Source organism: Mustela nivalis (assembly GCF_964662115.1).
Source record: "Mustela nivalis genome assembly, chromosome: 6".
In the NCBI taxonomy this organism is placed as follows: Eukaryota; Metazoa; Chordata; class Mammalia; order Carnivora; family Mustelidae; genus Mustela; species Mustela nivalis.
In genome coordinates this window covers 94815688-94826927 of record NC_139025.1, presented here as the reverse complement: position 1 = coordinate 94826927, position 11240 = coordinate 94815688, and the positions used below count along the sequence as shown (strand labels likewise).

The following is an 11240-nucleotide window of genomic DNA, read 5'->3' as shown; positions in this document are numbered from 1 at the left end:
TATATTTCAATAAAATTGGGAAAAATAGTGAAACTTATAAACAAAAAAAGTGAAGTTTCAGTTATACAGGATGAATAGATCCTAGAGATCTACTGTATAGCTAGTACCTATAGTTAACAATATCATATTGTATACTTAAAATAATGCTAAGAGAGTAATTTTATGTTAAATGTTCTTATCACAACAAAGTAACAATAAATACAGTTGGGTGGGAAAAAACATTTGGAGGTAACAGATAGGTTTATGGCATAGATTGTGGTGATTGTTTCATGGATCCATAATTATCTTCAGAATCATCAAGATGCATAAATTAAATATGTACAAGTTTTGTGTGTCATACTTCAATAAAAAGGTTTTTAAAGAACTAAAGCCTGAAATTTATCAAAAGCTTAAAGCCTTTCAAAATAAATTTTATTATCTATTTTTATTGTCTCAAAAATGATATAACATTTAATAAATATTTTGAATAAAACCTTAAACATAAAAGAACACTGTTTATATGGGAAAATGTTACAATATAGTTTAATAAAATGTAAAACAAAAGTTATACAGAAATTTTAAAAAATAAAATAGAGAGTGGAAATGAAATGAGATACTAAGGAAAAGAATTCTAGCAGAGGGCAGGAAGAGTGGGAAAGGAGCAAAAATAGATAAAATAGAAACACTTAACAGGATGGTAGCTGTACATCAAATTAAACAATTACATTACCTGTAAACGATCTAAGGACTCTACTAAAAAGGCAGATATTGCCAGAATGAAGCACAAGCAAGACCCACATATTTGCTCTCATCAAAAAATCCACTTTAAAGACACAGACTGCCAGAGGACAAGGATGGAGGAAAGATAAACAATGCAAACCATAATAAGGAAACTGAGGCAGTCATGTGGATATTAGGGAGGGCACATATTATATGGAGTACTGGGTGTTTTACATAAACAATGAATCCTACAGCACTGCATCAAAAACTAATGACATACTTTATGGTGACTAACATAACACAATAAAAAAAAATTGACTCTGAAGGCTAATAAATTATCAAAATCAACAAATTATCAAAAATAAAGATAACCATGTCATAACGTTAAAGAGCTTAATTCTTCGAGAAGATGTACAAATCTTAATCTGTTTGTACCTAATACCCAAGCTTTAAAATGTATGGAGGCAAACATTTCTTCTTATCAAATTAGATTTCCCAACAGATTTGAAAGTCATCTACACAAAAACCTGCATATAAATGTTTACAGAAACTATTCATCATCACCAAAACAAACAAAAAAGAAACAACTAAGATGTCCTTCAAGAGATAAATGGAAAAATGAGCTGAGGTACATCCATTTAGTGGAATATTATACCATAATATAAAAGACTGAGCTTCTAATCCATTCAATGAAATGGATTAATCTTAAATAGATATCACCAAATGAAAGAAGATAGTTGAAAAAGGCTACACATGCAACACACTAAACATATGATGTCTGGAAAAGGAAAATCTATGGACATAGAGGACACATTAGTAGTTGCTAAGGGTTTGTGGAGGGGGAAGTGGTCAAATACAAAGGGAACTTTTTATGTAGATGGAACTGTAGGGTAGAGTCAGGAGTTCTGTGTTATGAATCCAGAGACTCATAAATGTTCAAAAGCTTGATTAAAAATAGAACTTCCCTATGACCCTGCCATTGCACTACTGGGTATTTACCCCAAAGATACAGATGTAGTGAAAAGAAAGGCCGCCTGTACCCCAACGTTCATAGCAGCAATGGCCACGGTTGCCAAACTGTGGAAAGAACCAAGATGCCCTTCAATGGACGAATGGATAAGGAAGATGTGGTCCATATGGAGTATTATGCCTCCATCAGAAAGGACAAATACCCAACTTTTGTAGCAACATGGATGGGACTGGAAGAGAGTATGCTGAGTGATATAAGTCAGGCAGAGAGAGTCAATTATCATATGGTTTCACTTATTTGTGGAGCATAAAAAATAGCATAGAGGACATGGGGAGTTAGAGAGGAGAAGGGAGTTGGGGTAAATTGGAAGGGGAGGTGAACCATGAGACTATGGACTCTGAAAAACAATCTGAGGGTTTTGAAGGGGTGGTGGGCTGGAGGTTGGGGTACCAGTTGGTGGGCATTATAGAGGGCATGGATTGCATGGAGCACTGGGTGTGGTGCAAAAATAATGAATACTGTTATGCGAAAAATAAAAAATAAAATTAATTAATTAATTAATTTTTTAAAAAGTTTTGATTCCAATAATTTTACCTTTAAGAACTTATCCTGAGAAAGCAATCAGAATTTTTAACGATGATTTTTATATGTCATTTTATTTTTTAAATATTTTATTTATTTGACAGAGAGATAGAGAGAGATCACAAGGAGGCAGAGAGGCAGGCAGAGAGAGAGAGGGGGAAGCAGGCTCCCTGCTGAGCAGAGTCTGATGCGCAGCTCAATCCCAGGACCCTGGGATCATGACCTGAGCCAAAGGCAGAAACTTTAACCCACTGAGCCCCACCCAGGCGCCCCTATAAGTTATTTTAAATCACATTTCTTTTCAACTGGGAAAAAATATTTTATATTTTCTACAATGTGGGAATTAAGTATTTTATTGATAAAGTAGAACATAATGCAACCATTTAAAATCAAGGTTACAAGTTATATGTGACAATGAGGAATGTTCATGATTCATGTTTAGAGAAAATGAGCACTAAAAAAAAAAAAAAACTAAATAAACAGTGTGATTGGGAATTAAATATAGGGATATGAGACCCTAGACATCATCTATCATATTGATGATTTAAGCCTGGATGTTTCAGAGGACGCAAATGATCACATTGGCAGAGTTGGTATTTACTATAACAGAAAATGTGTTAGTTTTGGAGATACTAAATTTGTGGTACAGTGATGTCTTCTGATACATGTGAAATCTTAGAATTAGAGGTGTACACTTAGGCTCTTTCTCATAAAGATGCAAAGGCACTTGAACGTATTAAACCTGCTAGCAGGAGACCCTAAGAAGAAAAGATATTTCAAATGATGGATTTTTAGATATTATCTACAAGAAAAGGGTAGTGCAAAAACAGATAACGAGAACTGTACTGGAAGTACTGGCCAAAGAGTCAATTAGGAATGCTCTAAATTTGTGTGTTTGGGAAGACATAAAGATTCACCTTAGCTCTAATCATTAATTTAAAATGTTCCAATTTGGACATCTGGGTGGCTCAGTGGGTTAAGCCTCTGCCTTCTGCTCAGGTCATGATCTCAGGATTCTGGGATCCAGGTTGCATCTGGTTCTCTGCTCAGCAGGGAGCTTCCCCTTTTCTCTGCCAGTGTTTTTCTCTCTCTGTCAAACAAATAAATAAAAACTTAAAAAAAATAAATAAAAAATAAAATGTTCCAACTTGTAGAAGATGAATCAAGGACAGTAGGAGAGGTGTTAGACAAAGCATTTGAAAGTATGTTCTAAAACCGCACAGTACAATATGAGTCAAGAAACTAATTCCTCAAGAATTCATTCAACCTATCTAACAATTTAGGATGCTGGATTAGCTTATTTCTAGTGCTCATATGAGCATCAAAATTCTACATGAGAATAAGAAAACTTTCTTTATTCTTTTATATTCTGCCCTTAAATACAAACTAACCTCAGGGAAGAACAACAAAGCTTCACCGAACAGCAATTTTTTTTCTAAAATTTTCAACTAAAAAATTTAAATTTTTGTGAGTTTACTTTAAGTCTCTTCACTAGAACCCACTCTGTAGGATAGAGTGCTTCTACTGTAAAATGGTTTTCATTGCCCTACACCAGAAACCTTGCCTTGGAAACTAAGCATGTGGCTCTTTTAGAATTATTAAAATGCCAGGATGTTGCATTGCTATGTATCATGCAAAGGCACAAATATCTTCTCATCAGTTTTTGACTTTCCTGGGATCTAAATGAAGCTAAACCTTTCCTGAAACAGAAAGGAATAACAAAACTATTCACTGCTTTTCTTTCCACCATGTTACATTTTTGTCCAACAGGACAAAGCATTTCCACTAGTCCTGCTCCTTTCTCCATTCGAAATCCTCAAGATGATGCACTGTAACTCTGTGCACAAACTCTCTCACATAATTAGCCCTAATACAGGTGATTTCTACTACCACGAATACTCCTCTGGGTCTCTTGGTCACTGCAATCCAGTGATGTCAAGTCACTAATTAGCTTCTGACTATTTTAATGGATTTTCTTAGATCTATGTGCTGAGAATACTTCAAGGTATAAATGATGGAGATTTAAGTCTGGAAAGACATGCATTCCCCTACATTTGCACCCCACCCTGTGGATCCTGAAGAATGTTGTTTCTTCCAGTTGGGACAAGATCAATCTAGGGACAAGAACAGTCCTGTTGTTCTGTAGCCTCCTAATTTGGCCACAACAGAGAACAGGAGACAGACGATTGCCCTCACCCTTTCAACTAATCTTTGACTATTTTATGTCTATTTTGCCTATTGGCTGCTCAAATATCTAAGTCTCATAAGCAACTGAATGCCACATTTATTTGCTAATACCAGGATGGGTTTAGCCTTTTAACTGAATATAATTTTATTTCAGTACAACCTTTTATATTTGTGTCAATGAATTAACTTTTGGGGGTGGGTCATGCTTTCAAAACCCAGAGAATTAGATAATATTAGAATTATGAAGGAGACTTATTCCCTCTTTTTAAGGAAGAGACATGGAACATCTTGAAGGTATGTGATTTGCCTAAAATTGTGAATGTATTTATTGAGAGGCAGAATTTGAATAGATATTTTGTATATCTCAGGCTACCACTTCTTTTATACTCCACAATGTCTTTGAATATCATCTGTTGATTTGGACTTCAGGCTATTTTAAAACTTATAATTAGAATTCTCTTTGTTAATTCATGTCTAGAAAATACAAGTAACATGAAAATCGAAGTATCTTGTTTGATATATATCCTTCTTGTGAAAAAATAAAAAAAAAAAGAGGATAGCTCATATATGATTATCTTTTACAATCTTATTAATACTGTGGTAAATTCCTTATATTGCTATTACACAAAATGTTTGATTCATTTATTTGATGATCATATAGAGCACATTATGAGAAACAAGGGACAAAGTTCTTTTCTTTTTCTGGGCCCCCTAAGAAATTCCACTTTGAATGAAGTGGAATTGAGATGAAGGGAAGAAAAAGCCTAAATATTCCCCATACATGGTTTAGATAAAATGATTCAATATTCTGATAACTCTCTTTAAGGGCCCCAAATCACACAATGATTACTACCCTATGTGTTACTTCCTAAAAAAATTCTTGCTGATATTTAAACAAAACTTACATGAAATTGTTGCAGATTGTTGCTGAAACTTCCCCTTATGAACAATGCTTAAATCTCTGAAGAATTTCATCCAAACTTTTGGACTTATCAGAGGAAGTTAAGTTGAAAAAACATTTTCCTAACATATGAGGGTAAATATGCCATACTTGAAGGATTAAGAAATAATCCTCCTCATGTAATCCTGAGTTGCCAATGATTGATACTGATTTCTAGAGGTCTCTGAAAGTTATTTGTAATCATCTAGTTTACTGCTATCAAAAACAGAAGACAGCTATAGTTAGGCAGAATTCTTTATAAAACTGAAACAGGAAATATTGCTTTAGCATGTCCACCTTTTTGTCTGCTCTCTAGATTCCTGAGGGCTCCAAGTACTACCCCAGCTACTCCAGACCTAAATTCAAATACCGCATTCAGCCTTCTCTCACCTCTATGAAGACAGTCCATCCTGGCTACGGACACCCTCACTCTATTTCCTTCTTATTTAAAAGTAAACTTTATGATTCATCTCTACAGAGTCAGGTCTATTTTCTTAGGAGATGTGGAAGTAACAACTGAATTCTTACTAAGCATTAATGACTATAAATTACAGGTTATATCCGCACGACCCATCTTAGGTAAGTGAAAGTGCTTTGTTAGTATCCTTACAAAGACCACACACTAGCATTTGTCTCTAATGAGTGTTACATTTCTGATCAGGATTTAGAGAGGGTAAAAACAGTGGCAATGCCCAAAAACTAGTGAAAGATGAATCTTGATCTGAGAGTGTTTGCTGGCCTCTTGTAACCAATACTTTTACTTACTTCACTTAATCCACCAGTCATAATATCCAAGATAAAAGTAGTAGGAAAAGATTTATTTGACAGAATTTCAAAAAGGAGGGACCTGAGGACCACATAGTATAATCCTGTAAGCATTCATTAATTTACTTTTAAAAACTATAAGAAATGAAAGATTGGTCTTTAAAGAACACATCTACTACTTAGAAACTCATTATTGGATGAATCGAGTCATACAATCTTTGAGCATGTAAAATTATCAGAAAATACTGATTGAAACACATTATTTTATTATCTTTAAAGACTTTATTTATTCATCTGACAGAGACAGCAAGAGAGCACAAGCATGGGGAAGCAGCAGAGGGAGAGCGAGAAGCAGGGAGCCTGACTTGGAACTTGATCCCAAAACCCTGGGATAGATGCTTAATCGACTGAGCCACCTGAGCAACCCTATTTTTTTTTTTAATTTTACTTATTTATTGAGAGAGCATGTAGGAATGTGGAGAGCAGGAGAAGGAGAGAGAGAGAGATAGAGAATCCTCAAGTAGATTCTACCCAGCATGTGGAGCTGTTTGTGGGCTTGATCCCATAACCCTGAGATCATGGCCTGAGCCAAAACCAAGAGTCAGGTGCTTAACTGACTGGGTCACTCAAGTGCCCTTAACATAGTTGTTGTTGTTTTTAATAATTTTAAGAGCTTTATGTTTTCACTTTTTACAGCAGTTTTACTTGGTGTAAAAAGACAGCCTATTTCATTTAAAAGGAATGTGATAGGCAGTGATGGAAGATGAGGACTCACTAGCTTCACTAAAAAAGGGATAAGTATTTCTAAGTGATCTCTCAGGAGGTAAGTTGCAAACCTAAATGTTCTATCACCAGTGCACATCACAGTGCCCTGAGAGGGTGCACACGTACTTACTTACAGACCCAATAACCTTAAAAAGAAAGCATTTATAGCAAAACTAAAGAATTTCTATTTAGTGTACACTTATTTATAGTTTCTGTTGCTCATCAGGCTTGTCTCCTATATCAAGAAACCCAGCTCTTGACTAAATCAATGTGCCTACTATTTTCCTTCATGGAAAACACAGCGTTTTCTTTTTCTGCCTCCCCCCCGCCCCAAGAAGCCACTGGCATCAAAGCATAGAGCTTTGAAGATTTATTGGGAGGATGATTCCTGTGGTGACTTTCTCACATAAATTAATTATGTGTTTTATTTTAAAGATACCAAAAAATCTTCTGCCACCCCTTTCTGCTGTAACTCTAGAAGGTCTTCCTGAGAGAGTCATTCCCCATGCTTAATTGAAGGCTTGCTGCTTCTGATAGGACACATAAGAGTCCCTATTCGTTAGTCTTGCTGGGTATCATTTTCTTGTCTGCGTCTAGGCATTCATTACAGTATATGTGTTAAGGAGTCTGAGTAAGGGTGTTTCCCAGGGAGCATAGGCCATTCTGTGTACCTGGAGTTAACTCAAAAACTGGCTACCAAGAAAAGATGAGGAAGGGAGAAACACCAAGAAGAATGTGGTGGTTTCTCAAAGACAAACTTACTCCACTGCATAATTTTACCTCCAACCTCTTCTGATTTCAGACTCTGTCGGTAGTCTCTTCTGAAAATCCATGAGCCATAGTTTTTATATAATTGGTGATAATATGTGAATTCTTTGGGAGTATTTTCAAGACAACTGGAGATTTGAAATATAGGGGTGAGTCCCTGAATTTGGTTCCTGAGTGTTAAAATTATTTATCACATGCCCTATCTTTATGTGTACATCCTCCAGTGAAACTCAAGGAAACACTAGGCAATTTGCAACTAGATTTAAGAAGATATTAATATAAAAAAAACTGCAAATAATTAGAAATCAGTTAAATAAAAGACACTCCCTTCCAAAGAAGTGATTTAGATATATATATAGAAATGTCTTTACATTTCACATTTTCTTTTTCTTATTCACTATTCAATGTTTCCAAGTTCTAGATAGCTTATAAAAGTATAAATAACATAAAAGGGAGAAAGTGTTGATAAAATAGAATATACAATAACTGAACAACAAAAAAAGAAACAATGTTTTTTCATGGTTTGGATTTCTTACTATGAATACTACTGTATAACTATAATTTTTAAAAGCCTCAAATTAAATAAAATATCAGTCATAATTCAATAATACATATGTGGCTATTAGCAACAATAGCTGAGGTTAATGAAACTTAACATCAGGGAAAAGCTCAAAAGAACAAATGTACTCGATTCTTTCATAAAACAGAACTCCAGGAAGAGATGAGTCACAACTCTAGAAAGAGTTCCAATAAGCTCTAGACCTTTGGGTTTTGCTAGGTTTTGTGTTTTAGTTCATATAATTTATAACAGAGCAGAGAAGGGAATAAGACCTAATCACTCAAAGCAATGATTCTGCCTATGAGTTCTCACACCATGTAATGGTTTCTCATTATCTCTTGAATTTTTTATTAATAAATAAAATATGCACAGAAGTACATCTGGCAGATCTTGCACATCTTGTAAGTTTTCACAAAGCAAACACTTGTACCTATCAACCACATCAAGCAACAGAACATTACAAGCACTTCAAGAAGCCCTTCCTGTCACCTTTCTGTCCCTATTCCCCTTACAGGATAACCACTCCAGGAGCTTTTAAAATATCATGTATCAGTATGGCCTATTTTTGAACTTTGTTTAAATAGGATCATATAGTATACACACTTTTTTGTCTCACTTTTGGGATCAACATTGTTGATCCTATCTTCCTCTGTGTTAGCTATTCAAAAAATTGTTAGACTTTATTGTAAAAAAAATGGTTCATATTTTATCTCTGTAATTTCTTAGACTGGATTTCTATCATGTCAAGAAAACATTTCAGGGACGCCTGGGTGGCTCAGTGGGTTAAGCCACTGTCTTTGGCTCAGGTCATGATCCCAGGGTCCTGGGATCGAGCCCCAAATCAGGCTCTCTGCTCAGCAGGGAGCCTGCTTCCTTCTCTCTCTCTGCCTGCCTCTCTGCCTGCTTGTCATCTCTCTGTCAAATAAATAAATAAAATCTTAAAAAAAAAAAAGAAAACATTTCAGATTTTCAATTTCATTTGTAAAGCAAGTAGATTATATTCCTCAAATTCATATAACTGGATATACCAATGTCCTAAATCTCAAAACTCTTCCATCCCTCTTTATTACTGTTATTATGCTGCCTGTATAATTTTTAATGATGCATGAAAATTCAGATACATAAATATAAGCAGAAATTGGAATCTCTAAGGAAGGACGTGAAACTGGGAAATGAAACCCATGCTTACTGACTGATCTCTGTTTCTCTCCTCTTCAGGTAACAAGATACATTCCTCCCAAAGTCAATGAATGAGACAAATCATTCCCGGGTAACCGAGTTTGTGTTGCTGGGGCTCTCTAATTCGCAGGAGCTCCAGCCTTTCTTGTTTCTCATATTTTCACTACTTTACCTAGCAATACTGCTGGGCAACTTTCTTATCATCCTCACTGTAACCTCAGATGCCCGCCTTCATACCCCCATGTACTTCCTGCTTGCGAACCTCTCTTTTATAGATATATGCGTTGCCTCTTTTGCTACCCCCAAAATGATTGCAGACTTTCTGGTTGAGCGCAAGACTATTTCGTTTGATGCCTGCCTGGCCCAGATTTTCTTTGTTCACCTTTTCACTGGCAGTGAAATGGTGCTCCTTGTATCCATGGCTTATGACCGTTACGTTGCTATATGCAAACCTCTCCACTACATGACAATAATGAGTCGCCGTGTGTGTATTATACTTGTTCTTATCTCCTGGCTCGTGGGGTTCATCCATACTACTAGCCAGTTGGCATTTACTGTTAACTTGCCTTTTTGTGGCCCAAATCAAGTAGACAGTTTTTTCTGTGACCTCCCTCTAGTGACAAAGCTGGCCTGCATAGACACTTATGTTGTCAGCCTACTTATAGTTGCAGATAGTGGCTTTCTTTCTATGAGCTCCTTTCTCCTCTTGGTTGTCTCCTACACTGTGATACTTATCACCGTGAGGAACCGCTCCTCTGCCAGCATGGCAAAGGCCCGTTCCACACTGACTGCTCATATCACTGTGGTCACATTGTTCTTTGGACCATGCATCTTCATCTACGTGTGGCCCTTTAGCAGTTATTCTGTTGACAAAGTCCTTGCTGTGTTTTACACCATCTTTACTCCCATCTTAAATCCAGTTATTTACACTCTAAGGAACAAAGAAGTGAAGGCAGCCATGTCAAAACTGAAGAGTCAGTACCTGAAGCCTAGTCAGGTTTCTACAGTCATAAGAAATGTTCTTTTCTGGGAAACAAAGTAAACTTATACAATGTAACTACTGTAGCCTTGACTCTAGACAATTATAAATGGAATCACTATGATGTTAAAGTAGATCATTTTAACCAGCAGAAAGGGTGTATCAACTTGATTGAAAGAGTAATTATAATAATAAAACCCAAAGATTGGACCTTACAGATATTTAGAATCTCTAGCCTTATTTGTGTGTCCTATATTTATTTTGTATTTTTTTATTAAATTTTTAAAAATACAGCCCTTGAATACATTGAGAAATGGCATTTACTCATATATAATAAATAAACTGTACCTCTTCCTCTCAAAACTCAGATGCCAATTATGGAGTAATAGGTATATTATCCTATACAATAGAGAAAATAGATCTGTTAACATATACATGACACACGTAGATAAGACTACATTTCACACAGTGCTAGGTAAATGAACACATGAAGCCAATTCTATTATTGGTGTTAATGTTACAGTAACATGTAAAATAGCAAGGTTATCCAGCAAAGGTATTTATAGTCAACACTTTCACAAATCCTTCTTCAATGTTGCTTCTTAATATATATTATTCATGGAAACAACTAGCTGAATAAATTTATTCACCAGAGTGTGCTGCCTTTAGTTGGGGTAATTTCTGTTTATTTTTATAAACAGACTGTATTTATTTATTTGAGAGAGAGAGAGGGATAGAGAGAGTCCAGCATGAGCAGGGAGAAAGGCAGAGGTAAAGAGAAAGAGAGAAGCAGAATCTCTGCTGAGCGGGGAACCCAAATTCAGGGCTAGATCCCAGGCCTCAAGGA

General features: G+C 35.7%; 1 protein-coding gene across 1 annotated transcript; it reads left to right on the top strand.

Annotated features, from left to right (window-relative positions):
- Positions 1–4289: 4289 nt before the first annotated feature.
- LOC309867711 (olfactory receptor 4K15) lies at positions 4290–10608 on the top strand. Its single transcript, XM_082736779.1, has 3 exons — positions 4290–4732; positions 5695–5957; positions 9454–10608. The coding sequence occupies exon 3, from the start codon at positions 9482–9484 to the stop codon at positions 10454–10456; it is 975 nt and encodes a 324-aa protein (XP_082592905.1). The 5' UTR covers positions 4290–4732; positions 5695–5957; positions 9454–9481; the 3' UTR covers positions 10457–10608.
- Positions 10609–11240: the final 632 nt, after the last annotated feature.

Bases quoted from the DNA above. Each gene is read 5' to 3' on its own strand.
- LOC309867711 (XM_082736779.1), top strand. From the start codon at position 9,482: ATGAATGAGACAAATCATTCCCGGGTAACCGAGTTTGTGTTGCTGGGG.